The sequence below is a fragment of the Equus asinus genome, chromosome 13 (assembly GCF_041296235.1).
Source record: "Equus asinus isolate D_3611 breed Donkey chromosome 13, EquAss-T2T_v2, whole genome shotgun sequence".
Classification (NCBI taxonomy): Eukaryota; Metazoa; Chordata; class Mammalia; order Perissodactyla; family Equidae; genus Equus; species Equus asinus.
The window spans coordinates 29,855,928-29,880,026 of NC_091802.1; the positions used below are offsets into that span (position 1 = coordinate 29,855,928).

Consider the following 24,099-nt stretch of genomic DNA (forward strand, 5'->3'; position numbering starts at 1 on the left):
GTACCAACTCGGACCCTTCCATATGCTTTGCGTAAGTAGTCAGAGTAACTGCCTCAGCTAACTAAACTTGTGTATAGAACATATATGAGGGCTTCCTCAGGCTTCATGAGTTTGGGTAAAGGTACTATGTAGAAGACTGGATGAATTACGGTAGGAATAAAAGTTAGCACTTCCAATGTTAACAAAAAAGTCCTCTTGTGCCTCAGAAGCATCACTGAGAGACTTTTTTTTGTCCCATATTATAAATCTAGTTTTAATAAGTATGAAGATAGTCTTTCATATACGAGGAATAAGTTTATTATGCTTCTCCCATCTAAAGTGAAAACTGCTAAAAGGCAGAAATAATGTATATCCCAACCCCAGAATACCTGTTTCTGGGATTACCTTATACCTGCTACTCAGGAAACGTTTTCACTGGCTTGGTCTGACTACTTGCCATCTGCTCTCTGAGCATTCACTGCTGAATGAAAGGGGAGAGAAAGTGAAAGGAGAGGTGGCGGGGAAGAGGAAGCTGAAAAAATAAGAGGAAACAGCTGGGAGCTGAGGAGGTGGGGGACTTATGTAAGGTCAGTAAAAAAAAGCTAGCAGAGGACAGGGTCAGGCCTTGCGGGTAGAGGGCTAATTAACTTCTGTCAAATAGTTGAGTAGAGCCTTGTGTGTTTTGTTAAAGAGGCTAAAGTTACTTGGAAGGAAAAATCTAGATTTTCTGAATCTGACCCATCTTCCCTGTGTGCCATAGTAAATTGTTCATCAAGTCAAAATCTATCCTGCCCTCTAGGAATTCTGGTCTTCTTTCTTCACGTCTAGCAGAGAACTTGCTGCCACTGCTTGGGCAACCAAGAGTGAAATGTGTGAAGTAGTGGTTGTGGATGGCAGGTAAGCTTGATGTTTTATTCACAGCTTAACGAGTAAATGTTGAGTACAGCTGTTGTCCCTATGTAGAGCTTTAATGACCAGCCTGCCAGGTCCGTGCACCTGCTTTTATGCCTGGACCAGATGACTGACTGTAGAACTTTAGGCAGCTTCTAGTTCAGAGACTTTTCAGGGTTCAAGAAACATCCTTAAAGGAGCTAATTCCCTCTCCTGGAGCCTTAGTCAGATTTTATGCTGTCCTGGCCTTATGTTGCCATCTCTTGGCATTGGTTTCTAGAATCCTTCCTAAAGCTTAGTCTAGCTGGTCTTGTGATGTCACACCAGTGTCTTAGGTTACCACTCCTCACTTCCCTCACCCAGGGAACATACTACACAGGCTCCTCAACACCTCTTTCATTTTTCTTTGTTCCTTTCACTACCAGGAATGGAGGGATCCTCAGCTGAAGATCAGATTGACCCAATGAGGGTTTTTTTTCCCCTTTTTTAAATCTAGGCTAATGCAAGGGAGAAGAAGAAGTACCGACTGAGAAAGAGACAGCCATAAAATCTGCGTGTATTAATATGCTAACTGTTTGGAGACTTCTGAGAAACAGTATCCTTCCTGAACTCTGGACTATCCTCAAATCTGGTATGAAGAAGAAAATGAAGAGATGTTTCTATTGGAGTTTGGGTAAAGGGTATTCAGTTGATATATCTATGTTTTTGCTCTGCTTCTACTCTTCAAGAATGATTGGACAGGCATTGACAAGTAGTAATTTTTTTTTTTTTTTGCAAATGAATAGTGTTTTTCTGGCAATGCAGGTCGGTAGCACAATGCTTTCAGTGTCATTACATCCCTCTTAACCAGTGGAATGTATTTGGGGTGGAGGCCATAGCCACTGAAAAAAGCTTTACCTCTGTACCTCAGAATAACTGTATGTAGGGATTTAATTTGGTTTTGGCTATTAGAATGATGCTGTAACTGAGCTAAGCTTTGTAGTTTGGTTCAGGCCCACCAAGTTTGCTCGACCTCTTAAGTATCAACTTTTTTTCAAGCTCAGCCATTACCCTGGGCTTGGGGCATGTGAGGGCAGGGAGGAACAGGTGTCCAAAGGAGAAATGTTGGTGCCTGAGAGTATGTTTTCCAGTTGTATTGAATTTCTTACGTGGTGTATTTTTGACCTGTCTGAGTTTCTTTCCTTCTTGTGTCCTATGCTATTTTGCTTGCTATTTGTTGGCTGTCCTTTGTCAGCCATTCAGGAGTTATAAAATGGAAGTTAGTGTTTCTACTCAAATGCTTTGTGGATGGAACTGATAGGGTTAGCATTGATTTTTGGCAGCTTCTTTCAAGAAGAGTTAAGGTGATAAATGTGTTTCCATGGCTTTGGACTTGCTTTTGGCATCTTGGGTATGTGACCCTTCTTAGAAACAATAGAGTGTTTAAGAACCCTCAACTACTAGTTGAACTAAATGTCTACTAGGAAAATGGGTAGATTTATTTCCCATCCCTTTTGTTCTCTGTGATTATGTTCCAGCTGTCAAGGGACTTAAATAGGTATTCAGAAAAAAAAAAAAAGTTCTTCGTTGTTTCCCCTTCCTCACCTTACCAGTTAAAACAGAAATAACTAGTGATGACACTTTAGGTGGTAGAATTGAAACACAAACCCAACTTCTGACCACATGGGCCACAGGCAATTGGCTTAAGCCCTTAGTGTGGTTATGGAGCTTGGGGTGGAGTGGAGGGAGGTGGGGAGATTACTTCTGCTTTCCTCCCAAAGAGGCTTGGTTGTTTTTGTGTTTTGTGTTTTGGGTTTTTTGGGGGAGGGCAGGGGTTGGTCCCCTTGTTCTGATAGAGTGTGCTGCTTTTCTCCTTAATTGCACTGAAGCTGGTAATGAAGGATAACATTTCTCTCTGGCCACTGTTTTTTTGGTATTTCTACATAGTGCAGTCCTGGTTTTTACTAGTAGATTTGTTAATTGTTCTAGCTTTTTTGCATGAAGAGTTAATCCATTAATTGCCAGTTTGAAGCTTCTTCTAACTAGATACTCTATTGAGAGTTTTGGATTTGGTTTGCTTTTAGTTTGTTGAGCAGTGTTACTTGGGGACAGGTAACTGACAACAGCAAAGATGCTTTCTGTTCTAGGATTCTAAATCTAATCTTAATCCTTAACGTACTTACAGGATTTTACAATTCTCTCCAAAATAGGAAGGAAATATCCTGTTGCTTTCTAATGTTTGCTAAAAGTTGTCTTTAGAAAAGCTGATCTTGATAGACACCTTCCTTTGTCATGTGTCATTAGCCTTCTGGCCATTTACCTTAGGGCTTGTTGAGGAAGAGAGGGATGGGGCCTGGGGAAAAACCTGTCACTTTGAGAGAAAGTGAGAGGAATAATTAACTGGCTCAGAGCTGATATGCAAGAGTTCCCAAACCCAAAGTTAATCTAGAACCACTCAGTAGCACCAATAAAAATATTTACCTAGCACCTGTTATATTCCAGGAAATGTTCTTAGCATTTTACGGATTTCTTATTTAATCCACAAGTCACCCTGTGAGATAGGTATTTCTTTTGTCTTCATTTTCTAGATAAGGAAACTGAGACTGAGATGAGGATTTAGGCACACTGTATTTTTTGCCGACACCAAACATTTCAGTTATTCATCATATCTGAAGGTAACACCATTGATTCACTTATTGAAAGTTGTTTACAATGATCAAGATGAATTTACTGTCTTTAAACATGCCTGGTCTTTTGGTGGTACCCTAACACGGTCTATGGAAGCTGGCTTGACGAGGGGCTCATTTTGTTTGTGGTCAAGGACATTGTCTGTCCTAAGGGTGGAAATGCCCCTTCTAGGGTTGGAGTCTTTGATCTTCCTGGTTTCATTATATTCCTCAAACTGTTGGAGCTGATTGTTTTTGAGTGCTTGTTCCAAACTTGGTTATTTTCTATAGGGAAAACATCCTAAGGTTTAAAATTTTATCTGAATTTAAAAGGTTGTTAACTTTTCTTTTTAATGGAGAGTTTGGGGAACAACTGGGAATTCTGGTGTCCTCTCATGGATAGAGGTAAAATTAGCCATTTTCCTCCAAAAAAGTGTACTTCTGAATCCCAGCTCTTCAGTAATAAGAACTAGACTGTTTTCACTTGACCTCCACTTCCTGTTAGTGGGGAAAGCCCTCTCCAGAGGTCCTGTGAGAAAGATTGCTGGAGAAGAGTTTCTAGATCCTGGGATAAGAAGCTCAAGAGAGTCTAGCAATATTGTCATTAGAATAAGGGTCTTCATTAAGTAGTAGTTTTCATAATTCTGAAGCTTCATTTTCACATAGTTTGAAAGGCAGCAAAGTAGGAGAGACTGTACAAGGGAGAAGGAAAACTAGGAGAGAAATTACAGAGACCTTGAACTGAATGTGTTAATGCAGGAAAGAAGCAGAGACTTGTATTCATGGAATAAAAATGAAACAATGTGCAATGTCCAAGGTCAGAGCAAAAAGGTTTGAGTTTACTAGTTAATTCCTTAGGTTTACATCTTAGTTCCCTCCTTATCTTGTATGTATGTATGAACTTAGGCTTCCACAACCATTTTATTTTTCTTTCCAAAACAGACTAATGGCCATTTATAGGAGACATAGGGGCCACTGTAGCAGTTTAGCTGAGGAATGTATCAGAAACTATTTATCATTTTCTGTCCCCTCCTGTCATAGGCTATTTCCCTGATGTGTTTACCTGCTTCTGCCACTGATCCAAATTGCAGAACTTCTCATTCGTCCTAAGACCTCCAGACGGCATCCACCAGGGAACTGACTCTAAAAGGAACCAGACCAACATTTTCCAGCCCCTTCACTCTGGTGACTGAGGGAAAGGAGTGAGATGGGGTATACGTGGGTAGTGGATGGAAAGGAAACATAGACTGTCAAATTACTTTACCTCTTCAGTTTCTTTTACTAATAGAATCCTGCAACCACATTATTTTTATTGTGTATATATGGGAGAAGTTGGAGATGGTGACCTTGATTAGAACGTGGCTCAAGAGGAATAAATGGAGGGGATGAGATAAGAGACAATTGGTTATGAAAGATGTTAAAGTCTTGAAATAATGTGACCATCTGAAGAATTTTTTTAAACCAGAGTTTATAAAAATATCACTGATACAGCCTGCCCCCTCATTTCCTGCCCGAGGAGACTTCTTGGACTGGAGACACTTGTTTAATAATAGCTTGTCTCTGATATTTCCAGTAGCTACCTCTATGTGAGGAAAGGAGAGAAAACGTTCAGGACATCGTCATGCAAAGTTCCAGTAGCAGTGACGCCTACACGGAAGACTTGGAACTGCAGAGGCTGGGGTCACCTCAGTGACATCTGATGCTGTCCAACCAGAAGTTCGATTTTTGTTTTGGGGTGGTGGGGTGAGGAAGCACACTGTATACTGAAGGACTAAAATAATTTCTTGTCTACAATTTCGAAAGCACTTGTTTTAATTTCTTTGGCGGGAGAGGGGGTGTTCGGGTAGAATTGCACGTCATATCTGGAGTTAAGGGGAGGATGGGGAAGCTCAGCCCTTCACCCAAGAATAACCCAGCAATGACATCTCTGCGCGTGGGAAGTGTTTCCCTCAGCACTGGGAGGATCTGAGGCTGCACCCCAGTGGGATTCCCTGCTTGAGTTGGAAGGCTAACTCAGAGCTAGATGCATATCACAGCGAGAGTGCGGAAGGTTTAGCTGGGATGAAGTACCAGAAGAGACAGACACTCCAAGTAGAAGGGGCTTCCCCCAATTTGGAGGTCGGAGCTGTGCTGCGCATAAGGGACTGAAGAGCCAGGTGACCGCCGTGGCCTGTGCCTTCCGTTGAGGGTCTGATAGGGACGCGACGCTGCTGGGCACGGTGTCTGAATCACGGGAGACAGCCCGGCCGTGCCCAGCGAGCCAGCGCCAGACCCTGGCGTCCTCCATCTTCTCTCCTGAGCTCCCCCTGCTCCAGCTGCCTGAGCCACGGACCGCAGCACCACACACCCCCGCGGGGGGGGACGCCGCGCCCCATCCCCGCCCCCGGCCCCACCCCAGCCCCCCCGCGGGGGCCCTGACCCCACCGCCGGCAGGCGCTGGCTGAGCTCCGAGGCGGCGAGCCGGCAGCGGGGACGCACACAAGGGGTCCGGGCAGCTGGGGGCGGCGGCGGCCGGGTCGGGGCTCCCCCCCCGCCCGCGCTCGCCGCGGCGGTGGTGCGTCCCGGAGGTTACCGGAAGTGGCCGCGCTCGGCGCTGCCATGTTGAGGAGCCGCCGCTGCCGCTGCCGCCGCCGCCGCCGCCGCCGCTTTGTTGTCGCCTCCTCCGGCTGAGGAGGCTCCCCGAGCGGGGGGAGTGGGGAGGAGGGGGGTCGGCCGCCGCAGCCATGGAGGCCAACTGGACCGCGTTCCTGTTCCAGGTACTGGGGGCCCCCCCCGGGGGGGCACGGGGGGGACAGGGGGGCCGGGCCCCGGGCTGGCGGGCGGGCGGCGCTCCTCCTCCCCTCCCTCCCGGCTCCGCTCTCCGGCCCGGCCTTAATCCCCCTTTGTTTTTCCGCCCGCCCGCCCCGGCGGAGCGGGGCTGCTGAGGTGAAAGGAGGCGGCCTCACGGGGTGCGGGGGAGAAAGCAGGCCTCGGGGTGAACCCCGGGCCCCCCCTAGCTCGCACACGCACACGCACACACCCTTCCCTCCCGCCCTGAAGGGGAAGGGAGGAGGCCGGTCGCTGTCACCACCCGCGGCCCAGAGAAAGGAGGGCGCCGGGCCGCTGGATAGCGCGGGCCGCTCGGCCACGGCGTGCCGGGCTCGGGCCCGCACCGTGGGGTGAGGGGGTCCCCGGGTTCCCCTCTGAGTCCCCCCCACTTCATCCGTCTTTCGCTCGCTCTCCCTCCTTTTCACCTCCCTCTCCTGTTTTTGTGCGTGTGTGTTGACTTTCTGACCCCCCCCCCCGCGAATAGCGGGTATCCCTGGGTTCCCCGCCACTCCCCCTTCCCGCCGTCCCCTCTCGTGTTTACCCAGTTGGGGGGTGTTGTGTGTATCCTCTCCCCAAACTTTTTCACTGGATTTGCATTTTGTCTTTCCCAAGCCTCTGCCGAGCCTTGGCAGCTGACACCCTGTCCCTCTGTCCAGCTCTCCCGCCGTCCCATTCAGCCCGGGGAATCCCCCAGCCGGGCCGGGCCTGGGCGGGGGGAGCGGCGGGGGCCGGGACTCCAGGAGGCCCGACCTTCTCCCGAGCGCTTTTCTCTCTCGTGCCACCTCGAACGTTTCCTCCAGCCAAGTGGGGGAGACGGAAAGTGGAGAGAGCAAACAAAGTCCGCTTACAAAGCCCCCAGATGAGTCATTCGTTGGGGTGTTGGTCTTCACTTTTTGCAAGAAACCTGAAAGTGACTGCAGTCGATACATTGGCAGTCCTCTTGCCCGCCCACTTTAGGTGGGGGACCCCCTATTTGGAGACCTAGGCTGGAACTTATTTTTTTCCTGCTTCGTTTCTATTTGCAAACGAAGCACTTAGCGGGCGGTAGTGATGAGCTCACGGGGAAACTTCGGAACCGGAGGAGGTTAGGAATCTCGTCGCTTTCAGTGCCTTCTTCCCGCCTCTCCGAGTTATTTTCCTTCTTGGAATAACTTCGTGAAATCCCAAACGCATAGCTTGGGTGCTTGAGATCTGTTGGAACTAACCAGAACGGGATGCAGAATTTTCAAAAAATCCTCCCAGCCACTGGACCCATCCCACGGGAGTTAATATAGGGGATTGGATAACTCACACGTTACCTATTGTGTAGAGCTGGTTTATTGTTTTAAGACTATATTCTTTCAAATGTGAGTAGTTTGATTTCTACGTAGTTGTTGAAATATATTCAGGCTTCTTAAAATTGAACATACTCAGAACTGTAGAGCTCAGGAAGTTCCCCCTTTTCTCATTCTGATCTGATATTGTTTTATCGTGCTTTGTTGAGCTTGATAATGTGATGTCACCTTAAAAATGCATTGAAAAAGAAGTGATATATAACTAGCCGGCATCCAGGTTGGTGTAAAGGTGGCAAATGCCTTCTCTGGAAAAATCTTTCAAATGGTCCTTTTAAAATATGGGATTAATGGAACACTGAAGTGATTTTTACATGATGAATGATTTAAACTTACCATGTTAAATTTGCTATCTATAAACTTAACGGACGTTGAAAAAAACGAGAATTCTTTATGCAAAAGGAAAACCCACAACTAATTTTTGGAAAGATAGTTGAAAAATCTTTTGGAATACTATTTATTATTCTTTTCCTGGATAAATCAAATGCCAAGCATTTATTGATCAACTTTTTAATTAGATTTTATATTATTTAATTTTTTTCAGCTATTAAAATCTTTTTTCCACCTGATGGAGAAGTGTGAAAGCTAATATTTGATCCTGGGCTTGGCAATGTGTGCAGTGAAAATTGTTGGAAAACTTATAATTTAGAGCCGAGGACAGTTGAATGGGTAAAGAGAATGTTTCAGTCTTTTCTATGGAAAGGTATGAATAGACTTACTCAGTTCTAGTTTTAAGTAATTTTTACTGGGGAAATGGAGAGTTAAACTCTCTTGTTTGTTTCCTGGAGCATCCTATTGAATTTACATTTTAAAACAGTTTAATACCTGCTTGCTTTCCAGATAAGCTGGTGGAAAGTGAAAGCCATACCTGTTAAAATGTTTGATGGATGATTCTTCTAACAGGACATTCAAGATATGACTCACTGATGCTAATTTGTTTCAGTACAAAATCTTTTATCCTGTGGCGCTGGAAGATTTCATGGTGCCATATTCTACCACCGTGGGTGATGAAATAACATTTTTGTTTCATTTTTTGCCAGCTCCAGCAAAAGGAAAGCTTGGGCAGGGTTAGTTGAATGAGACGGGAGATAAAATTAAAACTTTGATTTGATGATGCTAGTCAAATAAAAGTTTACCCAGAAGTTATATATATATTTTTAAACACTTAACTAAAGGCAGGCCATGGTTGTTATTTTACTCTGTCTCTCCCCTAGAGAACAAGTTGGGGAAAGCCAGTTCCCCTCTTAGAAGGCTTCATGTAGAAGTGTGGGGATCCTAGGAATCCTCAGAGAGTGATTCCCGTAGTGGTCGAGGCATTCTACAGCCTTTCACCCAAGAAGCAGGGACCTGGTGTGACCCTCCTGTGAGAGTGAGCTTCAGCAATGCTGTAAAAATACTTTATGTTGCCACAGACATCTGAATTGGTAAAATGGCAGTAAGTGCTTTTAGTACTCCATCGAACTAATGGTTGTTTGGAATTGAAAAAATGCCTCTAAACACTAGAAGTCTGAACTTTGTCCAGAAGATTTGCATTCCCTATTATCTGATCTGTTAGCCTTTGAAATTGTATATCTTGAGCTATCTTCAGCTATTAACCGTTTGTATACTGTATGGAAACTTGGGTATCCTACAACCAGGTTGGAAAGGGGGTAAGATTAGAGTCTAAATTTTATAAAGTTTCTGCGAATGCCACCTATGTAGACACTGACATTTACAGGAGCTCCATAAATTAAATTAAAAAGTGGACTGTAATTCAGTATGTTCACTAAGTCCAGAAAGATACTCAGAAGTAATCATACAATTTCTGTGAGTACTTCCAGGATTCAAAGGGAGATTCAGTCAACATGATTACGTTGAAACTAGTAACTCTGAATACCACACTTGCTAATGATTTGGGGGAGACTGGTTCTGGTTCCAGGCTTAGCTGTTGTGCTGCCGTCAAGTAAACATGCAGCAATGCGCGGTAGATGTTCTCATCCATCAGAGGAGGAGCTCTGTGTGACTGTGTGTGTCTGTCTCCTTGGTTTTGTCTCCTTAATCAAGTTAACTAGAAGACTTGATTATAGAGTGAGAAGGGTAAATAAGTGTCTAGAGTGTCTAAGATGATGGGATGGGCCCCTCTTAGGACGTTGTGTATTTAAAATGTTTGGAACTTTTACCTCCGAGTGCGTGTATCCTTTTAGGATTACAGAACTCAAGCATAGGGACTTGGGCTCGCTGTCAAGAGTTTCAAAAATAATGTTGGTAAAGTACAACATATTAGGAAGAACTATTTCAGGAATTTTTCCCATCATTTCCTAAATGTTTATTGGTTGGAGGTATGGAGTACTTTGAAAGAATCAAAACCAAGAGTAACTACTCATAAATACCGAGAACCTGATCCACGATGAAAGTTTGGTTTCAGTGCAGCTAAAGAAAATTTCCAGACAGTGTCCAGCCCCTGGTTTTGGAGTGGAGAAGCACGTTATAACAGCAAATGTCTAATGCTTTAATGAAAACCTACAACTGCTGGAAGAAGATGAAAATGAAAGGAATTTTAATTATTTATAGTTTGTTTTTTCTTATTGGTCTGTCTTTGAGAGTTTAGGGTTTGAGCAACTAGTATTGCTGAAGGATGCAGACTTCTAGTATAAGATTAAACGAACTGAGAAACAACTGACAGGTGTTTTGCTGTGGGCTACCTTCACAGATGCTGTCCAGGTTGATTAATAGCAGCTTTCATTCCAACCAAATCTTTTAGTAGAGTTAAGTGAAAATTTTAAAAGTAAACTTAACAAATAGCATATGTATGCAGAGAACTAGATTCCTTTTGTCACTTAGCAACAGCCTCCTTCCTCAGTCACTAAGAGTTTTGTGATGGAAAGGGAGAGACATAGTGCCTTTCTTTTCCTAGATAAGATAGACAAATAGATGATTACATGCATATATGTGTATGTGTATGAGTGTGTGGTTTGTGTGTTGCTGCAGTAAGGTACTGTTAAATACTTGTCAGGAGTGTAATTCTTTTGACAAGTTATTTAAACTTGGTTTCTGTGCTGGCAGACTAAGGCAAACTGATTTCATTAGCTGATATGTCCCTTATGAACCAGGGTGGTGTGTAGTTTAGTCAGCTGTTTGAAAGCAAGATCACTGTCAGCAACTTAGTTGCAAAAGTTTTGTGTCTGCACAAACGCTTTGTATTGGGAGCTCTGAGAGTAACTAGGTGTTTGCTGGATCTCTGCTGCAGAGAGTAGCTTACAGGCTCTTTGATTGTTTCTTCTGGTCTCTATTGTCTGGAGCATGTTGAATTTTGAAGGTCATTGTGAGAGGCTGAGTTTCTGAAGTATAAATGTTTGGTTTTAGGCCCATGAAGCCTCCCATCACCAACAGCAGGCACCCACCAACAGCTTGCTGCCCCTCCTGAGCTCTGCTGTGGAGCCCCCTGATCAGAAACCATTGCTTCCAATACCAATAACTCAGAAACCTCAGGCTGCACCAGAAACATTAAAGGATGCCATTGGGATTAAAAAAGAAAAACCCAAAACTTCGTTTGTGTGCACTTACTGCAGTAAAGCTTTCAGGGACAGCTATCACCTGAGGCGCCACGAGTCCTGCCACACAGGGATCAAGTTGGTGTCCCGGCCAAAGAAAACCCCCACCACGGTGGTTCCCCTTATCTCCACCATCGCTGGGGACAGCAGCCGAACTTCGTTGGTCTCAACCATTGCAGGCATCTTGTCAACAGTCACTACATCCTCCTCTGGCACCAACCCCAGTAGCAGTGCCAGCACCACAGCTATGCCCGTGACCCAGTCTGTCAAGAAACCCAGTAAGCCTGTCAAGAAGAATCATGCTTGTGAGATGTGTGGGAAGGCCTTCCGAGATGTGTACCACCTCAATCGGCACAAGCTCTCCCATTCCGACGAAAAGCCCTTTGAGTGTCCTATTTGTAATCAGCGCTTCAAGAGGAAGGACCGGATGACTTACCATGTGAGGTCTCATGAAGGAGGCATCACCAAACCGTATACTTGCAGTGTTTGTGGGAAAGGCTTCTCGAGGTACTGCATTTTGCTTTGCTTTTTTTCACTATGGTATCAGTGAACTTCAGTTTTGTCTCTGTATGATCTAGAAGGTTTATGTGAGAATAGTTGTGGGCAGGCCTGTGTTATTAGAGGAGATTGGCAATAAAGTATTACACCTCCAGGTCTAATTTCAGTTTGGTGTGGTTGACAAGTGGTGACTTAGTGATTAACTTCTTATTTCATTTAAGAAGTGCCTGGGTGGACTCGGGTCTTCATTTGGCACATCAATACTTCTTATCATTGTAAAACCACCAGTTTCCAGTCCAGTTAGGTGACCAGACATGAGGTTCACTGTTTGCTCAAATCAAAGAAACGTATTTCCTAGAAGTTGAGATGACCTTGAATACTCTTAAAACTTTTAGAAGAATGTTTTTCCATTTTCTTCTGGTGACTAACATTTCACTAATTTTCATTTTTAAAGGCTTTTAAAGTTAATATTGTAGTAGCTGTTTCTGGCAAGTGTTAGAACTAAAACTTTGGGTATTTTGTGATTGTAAAGAATCAAGATCTCATATGATTTGATGTTGACTAGGAGAGAAAATTAACAGGTAAAGGACTAAGACTTTTGTTTATGGTAAGAGAGGTAAGAAGGCTTGCACGGCGTGGGGGGTGGCGGGGAATTGCTGATTCTGGTAGCTTTCTTTAAAATGCCCCCCACCCAAATCTGCCAAGCATGTAAACATCACAGTAAGTAGCATTTCTCTATGTGTGTTCCATTACATACTCTGTTGAAACTCTCTCTTTCACAGGCCTGACCACTTAAGCTGTCACGTAAAACATGTCCATTCAACAGAAAGACCCTTCAAATGCCAAGTAAGAGTTAAAATGACTTATCCTTAGTGTAGCACTTAATGCACATTATCCAGAAGGTCTGAGCCAATCAAATCTCACTGTTCTTGAATAGTCTTAAAATCACTGACTTGAGTAAATGCGGTCCATTTGAATTCTAGTTTTATAAAATATAAATGACAGCTTCTGTTTCTGTGAGGCAAGATCATTTAAAAATGTAAATGTGTTGTTTTTGTTAAGCTACATTTCCCTTTCCTTGAGCAACAGTATTTATTGTTACAAGAAATAAAATTTATAGTCTTGCAAAGGTCATTGTGTATTTGAAGTGAATAAAGTGCTTTAAATTAGTTTCTAGGTTGATGATTGAGGTTGTTTTAACTGTAATAGAAGAAAATATGAATTTTCTCCCAAATGTTATCACTTAGTGGATTTTTGTCTGCTATTGCCAAATTGGAGCATTTTCTAGTTGTTTGAAAATCTGTTCATGTTAATGATTTTATTCGACGTAAGATGTGACAAAGAATCTTGCTAAATCAAATGAATGTTTTAAGCATCAATAATTCTGGTTTGTTGCTGGAAGTCTTTTTGTGCTCCTTTCAGTTAAATTTGTTATTGACTGATTTTATTAAGTAAATGATATGAGTTCTAAGAAAAATCCAATTGGAGGAAGGAAGCTAGTGTCATTGAGTGAGTGTCTGCTACGTGTGAGGCCTCGGGCCATGCCCTTAGTCCACCAGTAATTTTGTGAGGTAGGTATTATTCTCCTTTTCCAGATGAAGAAACAAATTCAGATAGGTTAACTAGCTTGCTCGATGTTACACTGTTTAGTGACTCGGGGAGCTGGATTTCAATCTAGGTTTAACTGGCTCTAAAGCTCACATCTTGACACTACTCTGTGTTGATATTTCTTTCTTCCCCCAAAATGTAAGGGTCTAAAATTCACCAAGTGTTTTATGATGATTATGATTCTAGGTAACACATGCAATTAAAATTCAGCTCAGTCTGCTGGCTGACATGGGTAGGGTAAGGCCTAGAATATAACGTACTTTAAAATGGGTAGAACAGGATAGTCTATATTTAAAAAAAGTTTTCCTCCCTCATGCAGACGTGCACTGCTGCCTTTGCCACCAAAGACAGACTGCGGACACACATGGTGCGCCACGAAGGCAAGGTATCATGTAACATCTGTGGGAAGCTCCTGAGCGCAGCATACATCACCAGCCACTTAAAGACACATGGGCAGAGCCAAAGTATCAACTGTAATACATGTAAACAAGGCATCAGTAAAAGTAGGTGACCCTTCAAATTGTATTTCTTTTGCATTTCAGATTGATGAAAATATAGATTTTTTTATAATATATCGAAGATATTTTCACTATGCTCTCAGGACTATATTTAGTGTTATCTTACATGTTTCCCCCTAATACTGAAGTTTGCAAACACACATCAATGGAGAGTGTGCATTAGTGTTAGAAGTATCCTTCACATGCATGTATAGAAACAGCACTGATAAGCTCTCCATTAATTTTGCCTTCAATCCTGTGCTTGTCTACCCATAACACCCGTGTTAGAAGAGCAGAATTTCCCCATAGCTGTTTTTCAGTGTGTCCCTTCTTCTATGGGGTTTGAATAAAAAGCTCTGGTGTGTTAGACTTGTGGCAGCAGAAGCCGTGCTAGGAAGTTACATCTTATCCCAGGCAATTTTAATTGTTTTTATTTAATGTTAGGAAGATTCTCAAGCATCAGTGTCTCCTGATTGTATTAATAACATGTCCTTAATGATCTTAAAGATGAAAGCAGTGTTAATAAGTTGGCTTTTCAAATCCAAATCTGTAGGGAAATGGGATATCATATCCATTTGAAGATTTAAATGCTTTGTTTACCTTAAATTTAGAGTTGAAGGTGGAATGTTCCAGGGACTTTGGATAAAATTCAATACTTGCGTTTAGCCAGGCTTTTTCTTTAAGATCGCCCTAACCACCAGAAGAAAGTGTTTTCCTAATTCTGTATTCTGCTATGTATGTACTTTATGCAGCAAAAACATCAAATTCTCAAAATAGGTGGCCAAAAGTGAATGGGAAAGAACGCTTAATGTGTTTTAATCTCATCCATTTTTGCTTCTTTGTAAGTACGTGGGGTTTATTATCTAGCATGTCATATTTTGTCAACTTTACAAGAATTCACTTTTAGAGTACATCGTTGTGGTCAAGTAACCAAGTATGTTAGATATTTTGATGAGCATTAATTAGTCCATGCTAATAATACCTAAGTTCCATTCTAAAAGACACCTGCTTTTTGATATAGCAAAGAACTTTTTTCTTTTATCTTGGTTTTCCCAATTTATACTTTTTCTACACTCTTTTATTAATTTACCTATTTTGACCAATATAGACACAAGCAGCAAAAAGGATGCACTGTAGTAAAAACTATCAAGTCAGATGATAAAGATCATAGAGGCATGTGGAGTCAGAGTATCTAAAGATTTTGAAAAAATGGCCGCAGTTTTTCAAGGTAAATACAGAGTTTCTGGTTTTCTTTGGAATAGCATGCATGAGTGAAGAGACCAGCAACCAGAAGCAACAGCAGCAGCAGCAGCAGCAGCAGCAGCAGCAACAACAACATGTGACGAGCTGGCCAGGGAAGCAGGTAGAGACACTGAGACTGTGGGAAGAAGCTGTCAAAGCAAGAAAGAAAGGTAAGATGAAGTGCTCAAATGGCAGAGATGTATGCCAAGTGTAGTATGCCAAGTGATCGAAGTAAAGAAGCCACAGATTAGGGAATCTAGCTTTATGGAAACATGGATATACTATATGCTGAGAAGTATCTGGTAAAGTTAAGTTATTGGCAACAAAGCTTCCAGGCTTCCAGATAAATTGTTTTACTAGGAAATAAAAATTCCTAGTACTTCTTGTCATGTTCTTTCTTTTGATTGACTTTTTGTTACAAATTTGGAGCCAAATTTTGTCCTCTGCTATGTCTGCTCAGAGTTCCATTTTTATGTCAACCTCCATGCATTATGTGCTTCTTATTTTTCTTTCTAAAATATTCCCACTTTTAGAGGTAGATGAAATATCCTTCTGTGTACATAAGTTTATTTTCTTACAACTGTGCTGTTTGCTGTTTAGTGTTCTTTCTGCATTGTATTATTTATTATGTGTGTCAGACTCTATAATGCTGATGTCTTTTCTCTTAGTCTCACCCTTAATCTCGTTCTCTCTGTCCCTGGGGCTGGCATTAGCTTAACAGTTGTTAGGGACTTTACTGTAATTGTTACTAAAATTGAGAATGGTTTGCTTTTCTCTCATATGTATCTTATAAAGAATCAGTTGGAGTATCAGTTTTCAACACCCCTTTTTAACTTACTAACTGTAGCTTTGGCTTCTGTACTATTTTGCAGCCATTTCAAATAAATCATTCTGTCAGTGTATCACCAGCCACAGGACAGATTCCTAAATTCCTTCTTTCCTCCACCACCCCTGCCATGTCTTACTGTTTTATTTTAAATTCATAAGGAATCCTCTGCGTGTTGGCTCCTCAGTAATTCCTTTGCTGTATAGTTTCTTCCATCCCTTGCTTTCATATAGTGTGGCTGTTCCCTTCCTCAGATCCTTCTAAACATCCTGTACTTGGATAAAGATAAAAGGAATAGCATCCCTTTACATACATCTACTGGCATTGGAGGAAAAGAATGCAGCAGTCCAGATAGGCTTTCCAGCATTCCTCAGGTGCTGCTTGTTCCTATCTTCCAAATGAAGATTTGTCATTATTTTGATAAAATGCTTTGTGGTAGGAGAAGGGGTGGAGAATTGGAGGGGGGAGAAGAAAAATGTATATATGTGTATATGCTATGATAATTGCATAGTGGGTTGAAAGCATAGTATGTAGAGAAGGAGTGAGAGTAAAAGTGTGGAAGTTATGGGAAAAAGGACACTTTAGATTCAAAAGAAGATGTGGGAGGAGAGGTAGGGAGGTGGTGCATGTGAGAGTAAAAACTCCTTTATTGAAAATGGGAGAAGAATATCCTTAGCAATGCTACCATCACCTCAAAAGTGAGTGGGTTTTTTCTCTCTTTCTGCACTTTTCTATTTGGTATTATATTCAGTTTGCTTGCACAATAAGATTCAGTTGTTTAGCTCTTCTGACCTCCATGAAACAAAATGCTATTGTATTCCCATTTGTAGCATGAATCTCTCTGGAAACGATCACTGATGTTAGAAACTTCTGTGTTCATGTTAGTAAATGTCACATTTTGGGGAAGAGGAGACTCCTGACCTGAAAACCTAAACTTGTATCAACAATGTCCCTTTTAAATATCAGACCTATATAAGGTAATATAAGTTCCCAAACCTGGATGACAATCAGATCATCATCTCAGGAGCTTTTTAAACATACACATCTCCCAGTTCCATCTAAGTCTCAGTATTGAATTTGCTGGAAAGCCATTTTTTAAAAAGCTCCCTACATAAATGATTTTGATCATCAGCCAGATTTGGGAACCCCTGATGTGGATTATGGAGTATGCCAAAGTTACAGCATATTGATCAAGGAAGAGCTGCTTATTGCCTCCAGGGTCTACCTGAGGTGATTTGACCCATGTGTGGGAATGCATGCAGACCTCCATCTTTAGTCTCAAGTGCATTTCTCCACTTTGACAGTCAAGTCACGGCCAGCCCACCCATCTTTCTTCTTACTGATGTTTTCTGACACATCAGCAGGTGGTACTGAGTTTTGTTGAGGGGCGGGGTGGGGGTGTCACCTCTGAGGGAAATTTTCTTTAAGAGTTTCCCAGGCTTTGCTGGATAACAAGGACTAGGATCCCCTAACTCACTGAAGGCTCTCCTTGCCTGCATAGTCGTCTGTGGTGTGGATGGTGCTATGTGTAAGATGTGCAGTTGAATGACACTAGGCATAAAGTCAGTGATTATGTCAACATCAGAAAGAGAAGAAATAAGAGTGGGGAGGAGAACATGAACCTACTGAGGGATAGTTTTTTCTTTTTTAATATGGTAAAGAAACATAACCAGGAACAACCGGAGTATTTAACTAAAATGATTTTTCTAAGACTGAAATAAACAGGTGATGTTAAAATAGTGTATCAGTCCCTACTTATGGATTTTTAAAACCTTAACAGAATGTGGCTTCATGTCTGAGAAGGCTGTGGAGCACATAGCATTGAGGATATACACCTCTTCTGCTAGTTACAGTGTGCCTTATGAGAAGGTTTTTCTGATTATTTGTTATTGTGTAACCATCGGCCCAGCTTTTGTAAACAAGCTCTTTTCGCCTGGCCTGCCAGTGGTTGGCTCCTCCACGAAAGTCTTTAGAACTCAGAGGAACTGCATGAAGTGGTAGTGAGAATACTTAGCCCTACTTGATATCTCTGCCCCTCAGAGTGCCTTGCAGAAATTAACTGATCTTCTCAGCATCACTGTGAGGTAGGTAAGTAAATCTAAAGTTGAAACCAGAAGCTCCAAGGCTAAAGAAGATGCCTAAGTCTTTGTGGGAGGGATAGCATCAAATTCACCTACTGGGATCCTGGCCCCTGGTCTTGTGCTCAGAAGGTTCCTCCCTTCCTGTTGACCACTTGATGAAAACTGTAATTTAATTTATTAATGTTTGTCCTTTTTAATTAAAAGAAGTTGATTCAGAAACTGAATTTTGTTCACTGTTTTGAGATTCTAAAGGCCCTTTTATCTTCTTATTTTAGAAGCTGCTAACCTGTGCCAAACCTCCACGGCTGCTACGACACCTGTGACTCTCACTACTCCATTCAATATAACGTCCTCTGTGTCGTCTGGGACTATGTCAAACCCAGTCACAGTGGCAGCTGCAATGAGCATGAGAAGTCCAGTAAATGTTTCAAGTGCGGTTAACATAACCAGCCCAATGAACATAGGGCACCCTGTAACTATAACCAGTCCATTATCCATGACCTCCCCTTTAACACTCACTACCCCAGTCAACCTCCCCACCCCCGTCACTGCTCCAGTGAATATAGCACACCCTGTCACGATCACGTCTCCAATGAACCTGCCCACACCTATGACGTTAGCTGCCCCTCTCAATATAGCAATGAGGCCTGTAGAGAGCATGCCTTTCTTACCCCAAGCTTTGCCTACATCACCGCCTTGGTAAACAGTATTATAAAATCAAAATATGGGTTAAAGTAAATATTTACCAGCAACTTACTTTTAGTTTATTAAAGCAAAAAGTAAACCATGAAATTGGGAGATTTTATTACATTAGTTAATAATAGTGTAGTAGCATTTTTCTCCGATTTGGCTGGGATTGTTCACAGTAGGGTGTGTGTAACTTATCACTGGACCACTTTAGTTTAATCAGAAATTCCTTTCAGCTGACAGCATTGCTTAAACAGGATAGTAGCTGGCAAGATGAAATGCCAGAATTGAACCAGTCATAAAAAAGCAAAACCCATTTCAAAGTAAAAAAACAGCATTACTGTCTCTAATCCCAAGAAATTATTTTATTCTAAACACTAGCAGAACTCTTCTCCCTATACTAGGTGGATGGCTGATTTTAACCTGAAGTTCTAAATCCACGAATTGAGAGCTAGTGTAGAATTGTCTGTGTTTATTGTTTTTATGAGTAAATACATGCATTGTCATAATAAAATGCATTTCAGAGAATATGCATTTTACCTTTGGGAATATGTTAATTTCAGGCAGCATTCCCTATGGGAAAGGTGATACCAGCTCTGATATGCAAAGCATATGATAATTTATCATTCTAACTTCAACATATAATAGGGATTGTGACCTGATATTTGGAGATGTAAATATTGCTCAGCATATTAATCCTGATGGAATATAGCATTGTAGTTGACTTTTTTAAAAAAATTTAAAAAAAAAATCCCAACCAAAATATACAAATTGTGTTTTGGTAAGGAAAGGCCGCAACTGACAGAGGAGAAGTCAAGCTTGCGGACAGGCAGACTCCTAACAAACGGAGGCCAATGGGACTCCTATTCAGGAGCCAAGGAGTACTTTGGAACAGTTAAAATATGTTGCTTTAAATTGGAAGACGCTGGAGGCACTGGGATGTGATATGCCCCTCTCTCTCCCAATCAGAGCCTGTTGATGTTACAACAGGGAAAGATGTGTTAGTCGCTCACTAGAGTTTATGTCTTATATTAAATTGTATACAGTTTTTATTCTAACCACTAACTAGGTAGTGTGCCCCTTCAGAACAAGCAGAGTGTCTCTTTTTTTTAATTTCTCCTTCCGTTTCTTAATCAAGTATTGTGCAGATTTGTTCAACTTTGTAAATATGGACATCACTTTTTTTCTTTTCTTTGAGAAAACACTTGTATCAGCTTTGTGGTGTTTTCAGGGAGACAGCTGTCTGCACTCCCTGTAGAAACCCAACAGTGCACGTTAAGACATGTGCTTTTTATTTCTTAGCAGGATGTACATAAAGTAGAAACCAAAAGCTAGGGAAACAGATACTCTTTACACCATCATGCCACACATTAATGTTTTTAAAGCATTGTGTTTTTTTAAAAAGTTACTAAAACCAAGACTCTGTGATTTTTTTTTTAAGTTGCAATATGTTTTTGGTTTTTTTCCTATTTTAATCTTGCAGTTAAGAGAGATGGAAATTAGTTGTGTTAATCTTGCAGAATGTTTGCAGGACTGACTATCAAACTGGATGACTTCCATTTATACCCCACTGTGTCAGTTCAAGCATCAAAATACCTTGCATCTGAGGCAGATTTCCTACATCAGGGACAGGTATCTGTGTGTCATTATACAAAACAGTTCTAGGGGGTTGAACTACATAGTAAAAAATAAAATAAATAGTACTTAGTGTAAAATAATTTTATAAATGATCTTTTGTACTTTAGGACATTAAATTGTACAACTTTTGTATATATAAAAGCTTAGGAACTTTCTGTTTAGCAGGAAGGCAACACATTCCTACACTTTTAATGTATATGTTTGTTATAATGTCCATGTAAACATGCCCTATGTTTGTGCCTTTTAATTAGTTTGTCTCAATAAACAAGATGTAGAGAAAAATATGTAGCTATGACTTTGTTACAACTGTTCCTATCCACAGTACAAAGATGGTTTGTTTTTTAATATGTAGAGCATTATGTGTGGACTACTGGAAGGATTCATGTAGGGAAGGCCCATGCATGGCCCTGCTGAGGCCTGGACTGGGCAGGTAGTGGCCACATTTGGAGGAAGCCCACATTTCCTGGCATGCAGCCCCAGGACCCGGTTCTGGCTCTGCCTGCTGGGACTTGTCATCTCTCTCTGGCTGGGCTGGCAATTGTGATTCCCCATGATTCAGACAGCCCAGGCTTCCTCCACAGTGGCCTAAAGAGCAGTCCTCAGTGGGGGCAGGTGTGGACCCTACCCCCAGGCTAGAGTGTGGTCATCAGAACCCTGAAAGTATTAGTTCTTAAAGAAAAAAGATATATACTAGAAATGATTGTTTTATCAATTCATTGTATAATAAACAGGAGTGAGACTTCATTGTATGACTTCAGTTAAAATGCTATTTTGTATGCATTCTTTATTCACTTAAGAAGCTTGTCTGCAATAATAAAGCCACGTCGTGTCTTCTTTGGGAGGGAGAGAGTTGGCAGGATGGGGGTGGCAGCGGGCCACTGAAAGGGGGGCTGAATAGGTTGCGTGGTGAAATTCTCCTGTCTTGGAACTGGAATTGAGTCTTGATGCTGATGAACTGATTCAACCAAGTGTTGAAGGCACGACGGCCACCGCTCTACGAAAAAGCAGTTTGTTTTTCCCTTCTGGTTGTAACCTGGTTGAGAGCTTCCTTTTTATCAGATTGGCAGCTAAACAGTTGTATTAGATAATCCTCAAATCTGACATCCAGCCTGTTATGCTCTAGGGCTCGCTGCTTGGCCTGCATTTGCCTTTTATTGTGTATCCATTTCCCTCCTAAGGTGTGCTCCTAAATGAAGGTTTCTATGTAAGCAGATGATGATTTTTCCTGTCAATACCAGCACTGTATTACTAACATGCAAAATACTGCAGATTTATTTTAACAAATTAAAGTTAACCGGTCACAAATGTTATGATGGATTGCTTAATACCTCAGAAGCTTCACCAATTCACTATGATGATAGAGAAATTTTTGAAGCACTGCTTCTCTAGGTGTACACATCTCAGGATTGGGCTGGAGAGAGAGGGAGGAACTAATGTCAGGCTGGTTGGGGTTGAGATACCACAGAGAGGGGAGGGTTCAAATGGACCAGACTGACTGTAGGAGGGGAAGTACTCCTGCCAACCAGCTTGAGTAAAGCCCAGGAAGCCAGGCCTTGGGGCAGTGGCCATAGGCTCCTGACCTACCCAACAGAGAAGATGGGTTTAGAACATTTCCTCTTATGCTCTAGGACCCAGTTTCTTTATTTGAAAAGGGTTTTAGGCTGGGTGCTCCAGCCATTTGCGTTCAGTTAGATTCATCGGATGTCTACTGAGTATCAATAATGTGCCAGGCACTGTTAGGCACTGTAGGGCATATAGAGGCAATTAAGACATGGCTGCTGCCTTCACAGATGCTGTTAAGAGAGAGATGACAAGTACCCAAGTGACAGTATCACTAGACAGCAAATAAAGATGAATCTGACAATTTAATGAAAAAGTTTTGGATACCTACATCTGTTTTATATAGAATAGAGGCTTTCCAAACTTCCTCTGATAATTGCTTTAGTCTCCTTATTGACTCAGTGAAACCAGCTGGAGGAAAAGTGTTCCTTGTGTTGCTTTTGTCTGGGAACTGAAAGTGTTATTTCACTGAGTTCCTGGTTAATCTTTCCAGTCCTGGCTGATCAGGTGTCTCTGCTCTTCTCAAGCAGCCCTGCAGTTTGGTCTACCCTGGAAAGACTTGGGTTCCAGATGTATAGGGGATACTGGAGGTTTTCTCTGTAGTATCCTCAAAGATCATTGGACTGAAAGTCCAATGTGTTCATAGGATGATAATCACTTTCCCCTCCCTGCCTAATAAATCTGGCCCTCAGTCCAGCACCTTTTCCATTTCCTCCTCAAAGAGTCTTGGCTTGAAAGAATTCTGTTTGTCCCCGTTTGGGCCTATAAATCTCTACAGCTGATCTGACCTTGGCAGATTACTGGATAACCTCCCCCTGTGTTGTAAAAGTCAGGGGGCAGCAGGTCAATGAGTAATGGTTTAGAGTTGAACACTGATTGGGTCTGTGCATTGATCGAGAATCCACCTTGTCTTGGCTGCCCACCTTTGGGCAATCTAAGGCCCATTTAGTTGCCAAGAAAGAAATGGAGGGAGGGTCAAGGGCTTTGCTTTGGATCTTTGTATGATCTAGCCCTCTGCTTGGACCAACAATTGGGGGTTGGCTAGTTAGCTTTCCCCTTCCCAAGGCAGGCACTTGACCCAGATCTTGGCCCTGGACCATGAGGGTCAAGTATACTTCACCTTACAAAAACTGCCCTGTCATGGTAAGGGAATGGATTTTCACACTTCAAATTCCGTATCACCACTGACTTCCATCATAATTTCAGAAATTTTCTTCATCCCTGATTATCTTCTTGACATCCCACCTCCCTAACAACTCTTAAATATCTCTTTGAAGAGTGCATAAAATAACTTAAAATCACTATTCTTATTGGAGTGAATCCTTTCTGATGTATGTAACTGCCAACTATGCAGGAAGAATTCTCTGGGTGTTTTTGTAAATTCACAATGTTTATGGAGTTTTCTCAAAGTGAGATCTGCTGCATTTGGCTGCATCAGCCCTGTTACCTGAATGTCACTTTTTCCTAAACACATCTATAAAGAGCCTGGAGCAAGAACTACTCGGCTAAAGATGGACATTTGAGGACAACGTTCTGTTCTGCCAGTGAGCTATTCCTTTGGCACAGTAGCTGGAGAGGACGAGGAGACCAAGGGGAGTGGAAGGGACATGCCCTTCCAGTGACTGGTCCAGCAGCTCTGTCTGGCACTCAGTGCTCAGGTCCAGCTGGGAGCAGATGTGCCAATTCTAGAGGCTGCTCGCGGAGAGGGGAGTCAGCCTCAGAGACTAAGATGGGAAGCTAAGCCTTTGTTGATCTTAAAGGCAATTGGGGGCCACCAAAGCCACAGTCCCTACAGAGTCAGCCTAAATCCACTCAGAGATCTGGCTTGAAAGAGGCTGGATCCCCAAGGCCCTTGCTCATGAGCCAAGAAATTCCTATCTTTGTTAATGGTGGGAAAAGAGCCAGAGAGAAATCAGCCTTGCTTATGGGGAGAGAGGGAGGAGGGAAAGGGGAGACTTGGAGGTTAGGAAGAGGCCCAGAGAGGGGAGAGAAAGATTTTGGAAAAAAATGTCCTTGTGCTTCCTGTGGTGTAACCCCTACCCTGACCCCCTCTGCTCTCCCTGCATCTGCCCTGGGCTGGACATGATTACTCAGAAGACTCTGAGACAGGCTGCTAGTCCAAGCCAGCTGTGACAATTTCAGCTTTAGTCAATGGGCAGAAAAGAAGACGTGCTCTTCTTAGCCAGAAAAAGGACAAAATCAGTAGCTGAAGAAACAGGCAAGATTCAGGGGGTTGGTACAAAATCGCCCCTGCAGTGGGGACCCATGAGCCACTTCC

The 24,099-nt window shown here is 42.4% G+C and overlaps 1 protein-coding gene across 5 annotated transcripts; it reads left to right on the forward strand.

The window, feature by feature from the left end:
• Positions 1 to 5,908: 5,908 nt before the first annotated feature.
• On the forward strand, positions 5,909 to 21,571 carry VEZF1 (vascular endothelial zinc finger 1). 5 transcript variants are annotated; one of them, XM_044745685.2, is made up of 7 exons: positions 5,909 to 6,271; positions 8,869 to 9,089; positions 10,997 to 11,691; positions 12,465 to 12,528; positions 13,592 to 13,793; positions 15,050 to 15,199; positions 18,212 to 21,571. In XM_044745685.2, the coding sequence occupies exons 2-7, from the start codon at positions 9,084 to 9,086 to the stop codon at positions 18,637 to 18,639; spliced, it is 1,545 nt and encodes a 514-aa protein (XP_044601620.1). In that variant the 5' UTR covers positions 5,909 to 6,271; positions 8,869 to 9,083; the 3' UTR covers positions 18,640 to 21,571. The 5 variants fall into 5 exon arrangements, with proteins under 5 accessions (XP_044601620.1, XP_044601616.1, XP_070339028.1 ...); XM_070482927.1 differs by having other exon boundaries at positions 5,918 to 6,271; positions 13,610 to 13,793; XM_070482928.1 differs by lacking the exon at positions 5,909 to 6,271 and adding an exon at positions 6,741 to 8,323 and having other exon boundaries at positions 13,610 to 13,793.
• Positions 21,572 to 24,099: the final 2,528 nt, after the last annotated feature.